We start from the raw sequence: 16,597 nt of genomic DNA on the forward strand, positions 1-16,597 counted from the left end.
GTATAACTTGGGATTCGTGGCAGGATTTCGTAAGGACCACATAGCAATCCATCGTGAGATTTCAAAGTTCAAAGGAAAAAATCATTCAACAATTGACATCAAGTAGGGTGCATGGTAAAGTGGATATATATTAGCCGTCACGGATTTTTCAAAATTGGACAGTTTATATTGCACCGTCCTTATCCTACTAATCACATGATTGGCCAGTTAGTTGACCAAGGTAGGAACTTAATTGCTTGTTATTTTGAATGTAATGAGCTGACAATATTTTACTTCTTTTGTGATTAAGATTTTAAGTCCAATAATGGGATCGGAGGTGTTGTCGCCGTCCTCCTATATGGAAAGAAAGAAAAAAAAAAAGGGAAAAAATTAAGAAAAAAAAAAAGTTAGAAAGAAAGATGAAGAAATATATTATATACCCAGCTGAATGATCGCGACCACCATCAGGGCGGGTCCCATGAAATTTAAAATTTTATTTGTAATAATTTTTAATTAATGGAAAGAAACTTTTTGCCTTTCTTAATAAGCTAACAGCGAGAAAGCTGTGAGGGTGTGGGGAATCCAACGGCAAAGTCGGCAAAACAGCGTGGGCTCCGAGCTGTCCCAGGGGAATTGGAAACCCAGAATCGGCGGGCCCCGCTTTCTCCCGAAGGCAACACGGAGAAGGAACCCGTCTCATGTGCTATCCCTATATAAAAACAGAAGAGGCGTCCCACCTACACCTGACTCTCCCCCTCCTCTGTCTCTCTGTAAGCTCTTGCTCTTCTCATTCTCTATAATCTTCTCTTTTCTATTAGAAGGAAGAAAGGAAGAAAGGAAGAAAGGAAGGAAAGGAAGATGCCGAGTGAAGGGACAGTTAACTGCATCGATATCCTTCTCGCCATCATCCTTCCTCCCCTCGGAGTTTTCCTCAAGTTTGGCTGCAAGGTAACGCCCTCCTACTTTCTATTCATCTTTCTTTGTTCCTTTCTTTTAACAAAGAAGAGAAAAAGAGATCATCACCTCTGCTTCCAAATCTACATGACTTTTTGCTCCAGAGTTTGTTCATTATTTTTGTCCTTTTTTCCCACTGAAAAAATATTAGGATCAGCAACCTAAAACTGATTTTTTTTTTTCCTTCTTTTTTTATTTGGAAAAAAAAGGTGGAGTTCTGGCTCTGCCTGGTGCTGACGCTGTTCGGGTACCTCCCTGGAATCATATACGCCATCTACGCCATTACCAAGTAAGAAAACTGAGGTGAGCCTCCATTTTCTTTCTTTTTTTCCCCTTTCTTTTTTGCCTTTTTTTTGGTGTTGAGTGCGAGCAGGTCAAGTTGGTTTGGCAGGTAGGGGAGATTGTGGGCTGGTCCGAAGTTGCAGCTACCTTTGATTGCCGGCTGTTGGATTCCTCTTCCTCTGCGATCGATTCTTGGCGTTGATGGGATTATTATAAGTGTTCTTTATTTTGTAAAAGTTTAATCTTTTGTATTGCTATTGTTTCAGAGATTTTCTCTGGGTGTTTGTTGTGGGCTGTGCGATGAGCTGATATTGGTGTCTATTCAGTCATGTTGGAAAGTTTTACTAATTGTTATCAGTTAATGTGACATTAAATTTGGAAGGGAATTCTCCCGGTTTCGATACATTGAAACATCAAAGTATAACCCAATCGTACCGAGCGACATTAAATGCTTTCTTTATTTCTCTTAAGATACAGTGAAATTGGTGAAGAAATAGAGGGATAAACCCAAATTAATCTGTTTCATTGCTCCATTTGACGATTCGAGACTAGAAGGTATACAAAAAGACAGGATATCTTCAAAGGTATCGTCACAGACGGGGAATATCTTTTGTCCTGTCGGCAGACGGCAGTAACGTCTTATATCCGTGAATTGAGAGTTGGACAGAAAACGTCAGAGATGAGCTCTCGCCGCCGTCGGCAGTAACGGCTCTTATCTCCGGGAATTCAGAGTTGGACAAAAAAAATTTCTGGTGCCCCAAAAAAATTCGCCTAAAAAGTTCATCAGTTATGCATCTATTCAAACTTACAAGAATAATTTTACTTCTATTTCTCTATATTTGTACTAGAGTAACCTAAAAAGATCATTAAACTTATTATAGACTAATTTACCCGCTTGAGATACATATGCACAAAATTTGGTAGCAAGAACTGTCACATCGAGAATTTCACTGTGAGCCAAATTTTCGGATACATTCATTTTCCAATTCATAAGAAATTAGACAATATGAGATAATATGAGAGAAATTTGACCACACAGCAGAAAAACAAATTGACATAAGAGTAGAGACGTGCTCTTAAATAAATTCCATCTTAATATAAAAGTTTTATTATTTAGAAAACTTTTTATCTTTTTTATCTGAAACAGAAATATAACTCAGACTCGGAAAATAATATATCTTACCAATTTAAATAGAAATTTTATATTATAATTTTGCAGAAATTGATTGGAAGAAAAGATAAAGGATTTTATCTTATTTTTTTCTTATGAATTTGATCCGAATTTAGAGACTTAAATCTCACTAATAGAAATATAGAGGATTGTATACAATAGTTTTAATTATTTTTAACGAAATTAAAAGACTTGGAATCTTGCTTTTAAATTTTTTAATATTTATTATTATTATATTTTAAGAGATTCGAGTTGAACAAATTTGACAAAGTTGATTCTTTTTTTCCTTTCTGATCAAAATATGTGGAATATTTCATTGTTGGAGAATGTCTTGCGCTCTTGCATGTTATTTGCCCAAAGTATTTTAAACCACCTATGTATCCACTCCACAAAACATTTAGACTTTTGATATATATGAGCCAGACCATATCAATTATGCGAAAGCAATAGAAGAATAACGTTTCAGCATCTCATCTTCTCGGTTGCATAATGGGCATGAAGCATCTATCCGCTGAGTCCTTTTTCTTCTATTTTTCAAATATGATAAAAGTAGAAGTATATAAATAGTAGCTCTCCAAGTAAATATTTGAACGCTTTGATATGAGTTGGAGAGGTCTAAAATCAAGAAACTCCAACTAACTTGCTTTTTTGATAAAGCCGTTGCCTTTGTCTATCAACATGGGCCAGGTTAGAGTGGTGTATTAGAATATGGGATGGATCCATCCATTTGCTCTATTTTGCAGAAAAATCAAAATGGTCTTATGATTGGATTGCTTCTAGAGTATAGGGCTTTAGGATTGTGAGACACTTCTTTTGCTGTATCAAGACGTTTTCGAGATATTTGGGTGACTTAATATAATTGATTGTATCCGTTGCCATAGAATCCCAGACCGAGGTCAGAATGCAGCTCCGCGGACCCTGAGGTCGGCAGGAGCTGAGGTAAATGAGGCGGCCGAGGTGTGAGGAAGCTGACTTCCTCCGTGAATGGCCTACAAGAAATTGGCTTGCCGGAGAGTTTCCGACGGGGGAGCCTCTGATACCTAAGTTATAATAAAGAGGCAATAATGTGGAAGGAAGAAATATTAGCAGAGAGAATTCTCTCTGAATGAAAATCACATAACATTACATATCCGAGGACTCCAAACTATCCCTTTATATAGGGTAGTCTATTCTGTCATCATCCAAATTAATGCGACGTGTGTTAATGTCCTGTCATACGTTTACGATGTGGGCATCTTTCCGCATGGGCGGCATACAGTGCTGATTGCATGTCGAGGGCAGTGTTGTCACAACAACAGATTGCCAAAGTCTCAGCCTTAATCGGCACATGCTGATCGACTCCTCGGCTCATTGGCTCTTCGGTTGGGGCCAAGGTTGTCCACCTCAGTTTATACTGAGGTCAAGGAGGTCGATCCGATTCGAGACTGAAGTGTCCAATATTTCTTCCATATGTATCTATTGAGCGGCTTTGTTAAGCTAGCCATTTCAACAAACACAAAAATAAAAAATAGTTATATTATAAGTTATACTTCAAGGAAAAATAATGTGATTGTACGTACTAGAAAACAATCAATCACTAACTGACAAAAGATTTTCCTTCTCTTTCCCTCGATGTTTGGCCTCCACAGGCAGGATGATGAACATTTGTATCAATACTAAAAAATAATAAAATAATATATAATAAACAGGCCTTGGACCATCGTGGTCAGTGCTTGCACCTATTGAGTGAGCAGGTTGAACTGCTCATTGTCCACAGGCGCGGCGGGTTATTCCAATAGAGCGGGTTCGAGGCTTTGCAATGACCCTCGGGAGGTTGGGAGCGCAGCGTTGTAAAGCACACGATGCATCGCGGGCTCCTCGTAACATTATGCCGGTTGTCTCTCCCTTTGTTAGATGTCGATGTTGCTGGAGCAATGCCCTTTCTTTTGCGCCAATCTGTTGCTACCGGATCCGGGCTGAGGTTGGAGTGCAGCTCAGACGACTCGGAGGTCGGCTAGAGATGAGCTGAGCTGGTTGGACGAGGTGTGGAGGGTGGATCTCCTCCGAATGTGGCCTGCAAAATATCGTCTTCAGAGAGAGTTTCTAGCGGGGGACCCTCTAATGCCTAAGTCAGAATAAGAAAGCAACAACATAGAAGAGATAATTCAACACAGTATGGTCTCTGTGAGTAATATTGCATGTGTACCTAAGGTCCCCCGAGCTGCCTCCTTATATAGGGGTTCTCACTTTATCGTTACCTAGCCTGACATGGTGTGCAATGATGACCACGTAATGGCTGGTAGTACAACCGAAGCATAGGAGCCGGTCTGCATGGGCGGTGGGTAGCTAGAGCTGTCGATTGTTGAAAATGTCAACCCTTGTCGACGTGCTGATTGTTCTCTTCGACCGATAGTTTCTTAGTTGATTGGCTCCTCGGGCAGGGCTGAGGTAGCTCACTTCGGCCGATCGGCTGCTCGGCCGGGGCTGAGCTTGTTCTTCTCGGCTTACGTACGAGGTCAAGGGGTAGGTCTGGCCTGAGGTCGAGATGTCTAATATTTTTTTCAACACATGCCCCCTACTTTCGAGGCCGAATTGCCTTCTAGTTTGGGCGATGAAAGTCAAGTCGTTACTTCGATTGAGGGTGACTTTCATCATGGGCAATATATACGTCAATCTGTCTTCTCAAAGCATCCTCATATCCAGGTTGTCCCGAGGCATCATCACTGTAGGGTTTTCCTCGATGCATCATTACTACAACGATTTTGGCAATTCACCGTGCCGTGTCCCAAGCTGACATATGGTGTGATCTACCCCAATAGTTGAATCGACGCTTTAATCAGGGTAGTTCGCGACTCTATATAAGGGGGTTCCCAACCTTCAGTTTTCACTTCTCACCTCTCTTGCTCCTTTTTTCAACTGCTCGAGTAGGCTCCCGTGTGGTGCTCGAGTGTCCAGGTCTACAATTCTGAGCTGCTCGATCCTTTTCTTGTCTTTTTCTTCTTCATCCTGAGACTTTCTCTCTACCCCTTCTTTGTGCAATTGATGGGACCTTACCACCTTGTCCCAACCCAATTGGTGCCAAACTCTTAGCGTGTCTTAGTTGGTTTCCTTTCTCCTTGTTTCATTCAGAGCTTCTGAGCCTCGGTGTCCCTTTTTCCAGGTTGCTTCACCCTGAAGAGGCATTCTCGAGACAATAACTGGCTGTAATTTTCTCCTCAGAAAGACCATCAACTGCTCTGAGGTATTCCCTCTTCCATCTATGGATGGAAAGGGAGGTTTTTCTTCATTCACTTCAAGCAACCATGGGGGTTTGATATCATGAGGAGGGACCTCAGAGAGATATGAATCGGCGCCCAAGGACGTCCAATGATGGCTAAAAGGCCTTGGATAGGCTTCTAAAATTTTGATTCGGCATCCCTACCTTGCATGAGCTATTGTCCGAGGAGGCTCTGATTAAGGTCGGTCTGAGCCCGACCGACCCCTAGGATAAGCTTCTCCTAATTTTTTTTTATCTTTTCACCTTAGTATTGTGGGCTAACTTTGTCTTTGGTTTTGCAGTTCTCGCTGCCATGAAGACTGATCTCTTATTGATTCTCTAGATGAAGATGAAGAAGAAGTCAGCCGCAACCACCAAGAGTGAGGCCCCCCAAAGAAAAAGGATGAAAGGGGAGTCCTCTTTGGCTCTTGCTATTGAGGCCAACCCCGAGGTCGTTGTCTGAGGCTCGAGAGGAGATCAGGGACCTTGAACCTGAGGTCGAGGTAGCATCGTTGATCAGATCGGCTCCTTTAGATGGGGTCATCCTTGCCTAACCTTATGCTGCCATGATGCCTCCACACTGGTCATCCCCCAAGACCCACACCTCGGGTCTGTCAAATTCAGACCCATCTGCTTTGGCCGAGACAGGCTCCTTAGCACTAGCCCGCACCTCTAGGACCTACATCACCGAGTGGTCGGTTGAGGAGTCCAATTCGGCACTGGAGTCTCCCAATGTGGCAAGGGAGTTGGTTTGTTACATGCAGGTCCGGGGATGATAGGGAAACCATGCGCTCCCTTGACTTTGCTGATTTCTTCGACCAAATCTTCGCTACGATCATCTGGGGAGGTTTTCAACTTGTGAATCTCCAATAAGTCGCTTACTTTGATAATTAACCTCCTTCCTCTTTTCAGCATGCACTCAAGGTTGGTATGTAAGAGAGGATCAAGGTATTCTAAAGGAGTGTCCCAGAGTACAAGGTGAGGGCAGAGACCATTAAGAAGCACACCCATTTGGCCAATGCGAGGGCGGAGGTTGCCGAAGAACAGGCTCGCAAAGCTGAGCAGAAGGCGAAGACAATCAAAGACAAAGTCAAGTCAATGGAAACTCATGCATTGACTGCGCAGACTAAGGCTACGATCATGGAGAGGCAACTATCCATGGCCAGAGAGGCCTATCGTTCTACCGAGCAAAAGACCGTGGAGCTCTCTGAGAAACTACTCCATGTTGAGCGGAATGTTGTCCAGGCTGGGGAGGATGCCATTTGTGCTGAGGCGAGAGGGTCACAGAGAAGGTCAAAGAGTACCACACCTTAGAGAAATTTCGAGAGGAGACATTGCAGAATGCAACGACGCATTCAAAAAGGGCTTCGAAGTATGCTAGGCTCAAACTTAGCGGACTGGATTGGGAGCTCTTCTTCTCAATCGAAGAAAACTAGATGTCTCGACTAGCGTTGGTGGCAATGGTGAAGGTGGAGGATGAAGCCCCATCTTTTCTGCCTTTTTGTTTTTTTATTTTTTACTCGGGTTGGCCAAGCTTGACATATTCTCTTTTTGTTTGGCCTTTGCTGAGATCAATGTAAAAATTCACAACTTTAATGAGAACGAAGAATTTCCAAAGTACCTGGCTTTGGTTTTTTCCTTTATTGTTTGTCTTTTGTTCGAGTTTAGGTCATCGCTCCGAGCTTTGACCTTCTTTTATAGCTCTTTTTGTTTGGCTTCTTCCGAGGTTGGTGTATACAATAAAAGATAATAAAAGTAAAGAAATTTCCAAAGTACCTCACTTGGGCCTTTACTTGTGTTTGACCACATTTCAATATGAGCTTGTGTTGTCGCGCCAGGATCTTCTCCTTGTGAAGCTTTATCTTGTCTTGCGCTCCTTGGTTGATCCTTTTGGAGTTTGGCTCCCAAGAAATTTTGAGTGAGCTCGGCTGAAGGAGGTCCCAAGTCGGCCAAGGTGTCTCTTTTCATCTCTGGACTATGGTCCTAGAGGCATCCCTGAAGAGGTCGAGTGACACGCCAAGCCTTCAACGTGAGGGTCAGTCTCCTGCGTGGGCCATTTATGACCTGATGAGGTTGAGTGGTGCGCTGAGCCTTCAGTGTCAGGGCCAATCTCCTACTTAGGTCATTTACGACTTGAAGAGGTCGAGTGGCGAGCCAAGCCTTCGGTGCGGAGGCCGATCTCCAGCTTAGGCCATTTACGATTTGAAGATGTCAAGTGGTGCGCCAAGCCTTATTTATGACCAAAAGAGTCCGAGTGGCGCACCAAGCCTTCGGCTCGGGGGCCGGCCTCCTACTTGGTCCATTTACGATTTGAAGAGGTCGAGTAGCGCACCAAGCCTTCGGTGCGGAGGCCGGTCTCCAGTTTAGGCCATTTACGATCTGAAGAGGTCAAGTGGTGCGCTAAGCCTTATTTATGACCAAAAGAGTCCGAGTGGCGCACCAAGTCTTCGGCTCAAGGGCCGGCCTCCTACTTGGTCCATTTACGATTTGAAGAGGTCGAGTAGCGCACCAAGCCTTTGATGCATGGGCCGTCGTCTTGCTCGGGCCATTTATGACCTAAAGAGGCCGAGTGGAGCGCCAAGCCTTCGGCGTGAGGGGCAGTCTCCTACTTGGGCTATTCACAACTTGAAGAGGTCGAGGGACACGCCCAGCCTTTGGCGCGGGGCCCGATCTTCTCCTCTTTGGACAGCAGTCTCAGAGGAATTTCGAGTGGGCTTGATCTTGAGGAGGCCCAAGGTGTTCCCGAGATGTCTCCTTTATTGGGGCTCAGACATCTCTGGGATGACCCAAGTCGAATACATTTGTCGCAGTCATTCAATCTGAAAGACAAATATGATAAGAAGATTTTTCATTAGAGATAAGTTCAGGTTCCAATGGACCTCACTGATAAATATGAGTTGATTTCTATGAAGACCTAGGTTTTTAGGGCAGTGAAGAGGGCTCTTGAGCTATCACAAACCTCTCTCACGCTGAGGTGAGACACTCTTCGATTCTCTTCACTCCTTGCATTTTTCCTTTCCTACTCGCGCCGGGGGGGGGGGGGGGGGGGGCATGGCTTCCTTTGCATTGGTATATTTGTCGGCCCGCGCTAGCATTTCGATAAAGTCGATGGGGAAGCGCTTTTTCTGAAAGAAGAGAAAGCTCGACGACCGCAGGCTGCTCTTCATTGTTGACATCGTGATCAACTGATTTAGGTCGCGGACCTCCAAAGTCTCTGCATTGAAGTGGTTAACATAGACCTTGAGCGACTCTTTCTCCTTGATGTCGAGGAGTGCATCTGAGCCGCGACCCACCTTCAGCTAGAGACGAAGTGTGTTGCGAAGAGACGGGCGAGTTGCTTGAAGGAATGGATGGAACCAGGCCGAAGTCTGGAGAACCAGAACCTAGCTGACTTGCATAGGGACGCAAAGAACACCTTGCAAAGGATGATGTCGGTGGCTCCATGCAGCATCATGAGAGCCTTGAAGCTCTTAAGATAGCCCATGGGATTTGAGGTGCTGTTGTACAGCTCTGTCTGAGGCATCTTGAACTGAGGTGGTATCGTTTACTCCATGATCCACTTGGGAAAGAGGGGCTTTGAGGAGAAGTTGAAGTCATTGTTCGCCCTCGAAGCCCGTCTCTTAAGGGCTTAAGTCTGTCAGTCCATTATTTCAATTCTCCGATCGAGATTGGCATCCCATCAGGGCGGGGCTATATATGGTGAGGAGGTGATAGGGTTGGAGAGGAGTCTTTGCTGGAAAGGGGGCTCGGAGCACGCCGTTTTCCCTCCTAACTAGAACTCCTTAGCAGGGTGCGCCGACTCTGTGGGTTGTTCCGATGGAGCGGGTTTCGAGTTTTGCAACAACCCTCGAGAGGTCGGAGCACGGCATTGCGAAGCACGCGATGCGCCGCGGGCTCCTCGTGACTTCATGCTGGTTGTCTCTTCATTCGTTAGATGTCGATGTTGTTGGGGCAGTGCTCTTCCTCTAACGTCAATCTGTTGTCGCCGAATTTGGGCTGAGGTTGAAGTGCAGCTCGAACGACCCTGAGGTCAGTTGGAGATGAGCTGAGTAGGCTGGACGAGGTGTGGAGGTTGGATCTCCTCCGGATGTGGCCTGCAAAAAGTCCGCTTGTCGAAGAGTTTCTGGTAGAGAACCCTCCGATGCTTAAGTCAGAATAACAAAACAACAACATAAAAGAGAGAGAATTTCAGCAGAGTGTAATCTTTGTGAGTAATATTATATGTGTACCTGAGGTCCCCCAGGTTACCTTATATAGGGTACCAACTTTGTCGTTATGTGGCATGACGAGGCGTGCAATGATGACCAAGTAGTGGTCGATAGTACAATCGTGATGTGGGAGCTGGTCCGTGTGGGTAGTGGGCAGCATTGTTGGGGCATAGGCTGTGGTGCTTCTACAACTATGGGCTGCTAGAGTTGTCAGTTGTTGGGACATTCAGCCCTTGTTGACACGTGTTGATTGTTTTCTTTGGCTGATGGTTTTTTGGTTGATCGACTCCTCGGGTGGGGCTGTGGTAGCTCATTTCGGCCGGTCGGCTGATCGGCTGGGCCGAGGTTGTTCTCCTCAGCTTGCATTCGAGGTCAAAGGATAGATTTGGCTCGAGGTTGAGATGTCCAATATTTCTTCCAACACATAGAAAGCTTGAGACTTGTTTGATATCAGTTTTTTCACCTCTTTTTTTAAAATAAAAATATAAGATTTAATGTAAAAAATTATTTAGTTATTCTATTTTTTATTTTTTAATAATTTTTACTATTTTTGAAAAAAATAGAAGTAAAAAATGTTTGCTTTTATTTTTTAAAATATAAACCATCAAGTTGATGGCGCCTTGTATTAAGGAATGAAGCTTCAGAAGCGACATGCGAGAGGTGGAAGCGGTTGCTGGTAGGGCTGTTAACGAGCCGAGCCGAGCCCGAGCCTCCGCAGGCTCGGCTCGGCTCGTTTCACAAATTTCCTGGCTCGGGCTCGGGCTCGGTACCGAGCCTTGTATTGGGCTCGGGCTCGGGCTCGTAAAGCTCGTTTGCCCGAGCCCGAGCGGCGAGCCCGAGCCCGCCCCATCCCCATCCGGCCCCCATCTCCGTCGCCCGTCGGAGAGAAGAACCCAGAAGCCGGCCATCCCCATCCCCATCCCTGCCCCCATCTCCGTCGCCCGTCGGAGAGAACAACGAGCAGCCGAGCTCGGTTCCGAGTCCCGACGGTTCGTCGTCGGAGAGAAGAACGAAGGAGAGAAAGAAAAGAAGAAGAAGAAGAGAAGAAAGAAGGAAAGAAAGAAAAAAAGAAAAAAAAAGAGAGAAGAATAGACTCACCTCATCGCGTGCGGCGGCCGCCGGCTTCGGCCGCGAGCACCTGCACCGCCGGCACGGGCGTCGGCCGCAGGCACGGCCGAGGAAGCCGCGAGCTCGGCCGCGGGCGCCGCCGGCCGTGGCCCGACCCTCCCGTGCGAGGGACTCCTCGGCTCCTTCCCTGATTCGCCGGTGGAGGAGGGCTTCTCATCCCCTCCTCTATCGCAGTCTCGCCGGTAGAGGAGTCGACAAAGAGAGGAAAAGGGAGGGGGAGAAACGGAGAAGAAAGAGGGGGATGGGCCTCGCGTGCTTCTTTCCCAGGCGGCGGAAGGAGGCAGCGAGGCATCGGCGGTGGTCGGCGGAGGAGGAAGGCGAGAGGGGACTCGGGGGAGGGACACCGCCACACTGACACCGGGTGCGGGAGCCGGGAAGATTCTGGAAAAACCCAGAAGGAAGGAGAAGAAAAAAAAATAAAAAGAGAGGAGGTGGTCGGTGGAGGGAATGGGTTATTGGTTGGGCTCGTTTGGGCTCGTGAGCTGCTCGGGCTCGAGCTCGGGCTCGGGCTCGGATTTAAACGGGCCTCATTTTGGGCTCGGGCTCGGGCTCGTTTGACTAACGAGCCGAGCCCGAGCCGGGCTTTTACCGAGCCGGGCTCGAGCCGAGCCCGAGCAGCTCGGCCCGTTGACAGCCCTAGTTGCTGGAGAATCAAAATGTGATGAGTGGAAACATGCACAAAATCAACTACGGCAATCATCAAAAGAAAGTAGTGGACGATAGTAGCTGGAACCGTAATAAAAAAAAATACTAGTCGGATGTTATGAAGAATATGCTTAAATATGAAATTGTAACATTAAAACGAGACCGTTCGGCTACCAGTCAAGTTAATTATAATTTTTTTATTAATTTAGCTTTCAATTTATCATTAGCATTTTAAATTCTATGTTCACAGTTTGTAGCTTATCGAATCTAGTTACTGCTCTCTTTCCTAAGAACGGCATCCAAATATCAAAATTTCTTGAAGGTGAATACAGTAGGACCTACTACGATTTATGATTTGTCCCTTTTCCAATCAAGACGTTAGTGCGCCCATACGTCTATCTGGACGGTTCATCATCTTATCCCTGTCTCAGGGATAAGGAAGGAGAGTGTTCCAACTGACATGAAAATTGTTGGAATGTCATACAAGAAAATACTCTTTCAATTATAGAGCCAATGGCAATATGCTGGGACGAAAGGACCATTGCTACGCACGTGAAAAGCTACCTATATTAATTGACGTGATCATATCATTTATTGTTCGTAGTACAAATTTTAAACATTTGTGTTCATAGAATGTCTACGTTGGAATGATTTCTAGAGAAACATCTGTTCTTGTGGTCTTTATTTTGATTTTGGTAATGACTAGGACTTGTAGCAAGATTTTGTTATCATGTTTTTTTTTGCAAGTCTTCTCATCTAGGAGCATTATGATTCCTTCCATAACCTTATTCCATTGGAATATTTTTTATGTGTGCTCTAGTTTTTCATCTCTTTTGGCATATAATTGGTTTTCTTGTGCATTTTACATTTTCCAACGGATATATTATTAGGCCTAAAATAGTATATTAGTTTGGGACTACTTGGATATTCATATAAGATCAGGTTACACATCCTATAAGATTTATGGACCATTTAAGTATGACTCTATATCAGCCAAATACCATCCCAAATTCTATAAGGAGAATAAAAAGTTTTTAGATTTGAATAGACTTTTAGTAATGCAAGATGGATGGGCCAATAGGCCCGATTTCTAAAGAACTTTCAGCCCAATCCTGTAGAAATATCAAAATCAGCCCTTAGTCTATTTAACCAAGATATATTTTTCTTAATTTTATTGATGCTGATTGGCAATGCACATGGTTAACCATTAGATTGCGGCATGTCTAAGAAAGTGATTTTAGAGTAGGTTTACTTGCATGCACATGCTATGTATATTTGTTTGATTAATATAAGCTAAGTGATTCTTCATGCGCATAGCACATCCACTTACTTGTGATTTTCATGTGGAACTATTAAATCTTAGAGGGGAACCTCAACAGAATATTATTGCTATACTTTGATGGGATCAGATGATTACTTCTTTTCATAATAATCTTTTCTTCTGTTAACTAAAAGTTATATTTGCTAATAAATATATACATATATAGAAGAAAGAAAATATATCAGGGTTCTTAGAGGTGGCGAATCCCGTTGGCACGTGGGAAAGTCGGCAAATCCACATGCGCTCCCAGCTGTCACTCGGCAATCGGAAACCCGCTCCCCCAGCTTTCCCCCGCAACCGACAGCGAAGCCAACGCGGGGAAGGTTCTCTGTCATGTGCTATGCACGTGCCATACATCCATAAAAGCAAGGGGTGCACGGTGCACCCTCTTTGTGCTTCTCACTCGCTTTCTTCTGCAAGCCCTCTTTCTCTTTCTCGGTATCACTTCAGGTGAAGAAGAAATGGCAGACGAAGGGACGGCTACCTGCCTCGATATCCTTATTGCCATCATCCTTCCTCCTCTCGGAGTCTTCCTCAAGTTTGGCTGCAAGGTATATATATATATATATATATAGACACACACACACTTCACCTCCTCTACTTCAGCTTCTTCTAACCTTTTTGGATCTGTGATCGATTATTTTTTAGTTTTTCTGAAGGAAAACTTAGAAACATCATCTAGATGTAAAGAAAGATCATTTTTTTTTTCTTGGGGTGTTTTTCCTTTCTTTCAAGTTTTTGAACATCCATCTTTCTCTTTATTCAGATCATTCTGATTTTGTGACTCTTTACTACAAAATTTGGTTCTCCTTTTTTCTTTGGGTTGGAAAATGATGTGGAGAGCCTAAAACTTTGATAATTTTTCTTATATATCTTTCTTTTTTTTTTTCAAAACTAGCTGAGATAAAGTTAAAATCCTCAAATAGATGCAACAAAGATATTTAGTTTCTCGGTTTGTCTTTTTTCTTGTTCCCTTGGCTTGTCTTTGTTTAATGTTTGGTCTTATCTTGAAGAAGTTAATATCAAGAGCCTAACTTGATTTTTTTTCTTCTACTTCTTTAAACCACCAAAAAAAAAAAAAAAAACTAGGCGGAGTTCTGGATCTGCCTGCTGCTGACGATACTCGGATACATCCCCGGGATTATCTACGCCGTCTATGCCATCACCAAGTAAAATGATAAGGTAAGCATAAATTTTCCTTTTTTAATTTTTTTTGGCTGTGTAAACATCACCAAAATATTAAAAAACTGGTAACGTTGGCTTTGTAGGCAGTGGAGGTGGTGATGGTGGTGGCTGCTGTAATCTTTGTTTTCCAACCGTTGGAATCTTCTTCTTCTTCTTCCTTTTTCTTTGTTTCTCCTTTTTCTTTATCCTGTTTTGTTCATGGATGATTAATCTGTTCTTTGTCTTGTATATTTTAAGCTCTTACTTCCTAGAGGCTTCTCTGGGTGTATGATCATGTGGTTGATGGGTGTCTGTTTGGTTACTGCTACAAAGGGTTTTCTTATCAATAAATGAGCATTAAATAATTTGGATCTTATGTCATTGCTTCCGTTACCTGCTGTTTTCATGCGCTAAACCAGTCTTTGCCGCTGTGATTGAATTGTTTCTTTATTCCCCATAAATAAAAATCTATTTCACCTTTTTCGGAGAAAAGAAAGCAACGATTCGGTGCCAATGTTTTCAAGGAAAAAAAAGAAAAATCTATCTTATCCAATGAACCAGGTAACATGATGCCAAATTTCGAACCATTGTAGTCTTAAAGTGACCGACTTTGTATCCCTCCTTTAACACCTTTTTGTCGTTGAAGACGAGAGAGAGAGAGTAGAGAAAAAGTAATCCTTCACAGGTCAGCACTTGGCAATTGATAAGCTTCAGTGTAAGGTGATAAACTTCTCGCAGTCTGCAGGCCCAGGGGAGCATCGCATCATTCTTTGATGGCACACACTACGTGATGTGCCCACCCACTCCACATGCCTCTCCGTGCCAATCAATCAATTGGCCACCTACTTCCAGTACTAGTGGGGTTACCTCACAACCAAACCTCTAGCTTTGTCAAGTGCTTCCTTCTTGCTAAATTACTAGAGGAATGGACCAGATACTGCAGCTGGGACCGTTCACATCATTTGTCTTGTTTTTTTTTCCTTCAACCTTGCTTTGAAGTTGGGCGACAACTGTTAATTTTACATGTAATATTTGGTGATCATACCATCCTACTTGCACCGCTGTCTATACTTAACCCATGAACCATTGTAACATGCATCGGAGTCGATGGAGCTGTCTGAATCATGCTAGCCTGCATCATTGTATGCCAACTCGCAATTCACGTCATCTCTGGGCCACATGTAAAGAATACAATTCCAAAAGGCTAGCGGCAGGGTGTGAACGTTATCCTACATGAAAGGTGACGGGAATGAATTTCGATTAGGATGTCACATTGTGGGCTTCGAAAAGACAACGTAACCACGGCATCAGTGGCCTATATATATATATATAGAGAGAGAGAGAGAGAGAGAGAGAGAGAGAGAGAGAGGAGGAGGAGGAGGGGGTGGGGGAGGGGCGTTGGGATGTGGTTTGGATTAGATACCATGAAAGGAAGCTGATTCCACAAAATCAAATTAGTAGAATAAATATGACAAGTTGCTGTGAAATGGCGAACTACTTTGCCATGCTACGCAAGATACCAAATTATAGCCAGTGTTGCAGGAGTGGCTTAATGCATTTGGAATCCCAGGGCGAATTCATTAAGAGGAATTTTTTCTTCTTTCTATTTTATCTTTGAGGCATTCTCTGCAGTGAGCCGGCCTAAGGTGAACCCACTAAGAGGACCATTTTTTCTGTTTTGTCTTTGAGGCCTTTCCTGCGGTTGGCCTTCTTTGGGTCGGAGCCTTAGGCGACTGCCTCAGTCGCCTAAGGGTTGGGCCGGCCTTGTAGTATTGCCAGAAAGCTGATTCTAGCTGGACGCCAAGCTAATAGACTCACTAGAGTGCTTGGCTTATTTGCTGTCTAGATTAGACAAATTGGTTAAAGATCTCTGCAAGATTTTATGGTGGTAGTTCGGTGGTTACTGAGCTCGGGTGGCAATGACTCTGACACCGCATATCTCCAAATTAGCGATTGAAGGTGGAGGTTTTGCTAGGAGCGTTGCTCCAACATTGGATCCGATCTGAAACAAAACGATAAAGAAGTCGATCTATCATAGTGAGTTTGGTAGGGACCCTTCAATGCCTAAACACAACTCTCAAAAAATAGTAGGAGGCCTGAGAGGCAGAATGATAGCATAGGAGAGTTGAAAGAGATTCCCTAGGAAGTAAGGGAGCATGCCGAAGGTTAAGCTTGACTTGCTGGGAGAAAAGGCTATGCTTCAAGGCTGCACTCTCTGAGGCACAGAAAAGGCTCAAGGAGGCAAAAAAGGAATTGAAGGAAAAGGCTGTTTTGCACAAGGAGAAGATTACTCAACTCAAAGAGATGGTAGCGGAGGCAAAGAGCAAAATTTTTTGCATTGAGGAGAAATTCACCTAGGATGAGAACAAGGTGGCTTAAGCCAAGAAGTAAACTGCCAGAGCCAAAGAGAGAGCCCCTCGAGTTGAGGAGAAGGCTATCCAAGCTAAGAAGATGGCTCAACAAGCAATCGATGACTTCAAGGGCTCGGGGGAGTTCTCCCACTATATGTT

At 44.1% G+C, this 16,597-nt stretch overlaps 2 protein-coding genes across 3 annotated transcripts; both read left to right on the forward strand.

Annotated features, from left to right (window-relative positions):
- Positions 1-721: 721 nt before the first annotated feature.
- Positions 722-1,618, forward strand: LOC103696737 (hydrophobic protein RCI2B-like). Of its 2 annotated transcripts, none has more exons than XM_039119875.3 (3): positions 722-927; positions 1,143-1,236; positions 1,325-1,618. In XM_039119875.3, exons 1-2 carry the CDS (start codon positions 838-840, stop codon positions 1,224-1,226), a joined length of 174 nt encoding a protein of 57 aa, XP_038975803.1. In that variant the 5' UTR covers positions 722-837; the 3' UTR covers positions 1,227-1,236; positions 1,325-1,618. The 2 variants fall into 2 exon arrangements, with proteins under 2 accessions (XP_038975803.1, XP_038975804.1); XM_039119876.3 differs by having other exon boundaries at positions 1,307-1,491.
- An 11,688-nt stretch (positions 1,619-13,306) lies between these two features.
- Positions 13,307-14,452, forward strand: LOC103696736 (hydrophobic protein LTI6B). The gene is made up of 3 exons (XM_008778448.6): positions 13,307-13,474; positions 14,013-14,105; positions 14,192-14,452. Exons 1-2 carry the CDS (start codon positions 13,385-13,387, stop codon positions 14,094-14,096), a joined length of 174 nt encoding a protein of 57 aa, XP_008776670.1. The 5' UTR covers positions 13,307-13,384; the 3' UTR covers positions 14,097-14,105; positions 14,192-14,452.
- Positions 14,453-16,597: the final 2,145 nt, after the last annotated feature.

Source organism: Phoenix dactylifera, chromosome 17, assembly GCF_051530095.1.
Source record: "Phoenix dactylifera cultivar Ajwa chromosome 17, Ajwa_hap1_PhDact_Kaust_v1.1, whole genome shotgun sequence".
Classification (NCBI taxonomy): Eukaryota; Viridiplantae; Streptophyta; class Magnoliopsida; order Arecales; family Arecaceae; genus Phoenix; species Phoenix dactylifera.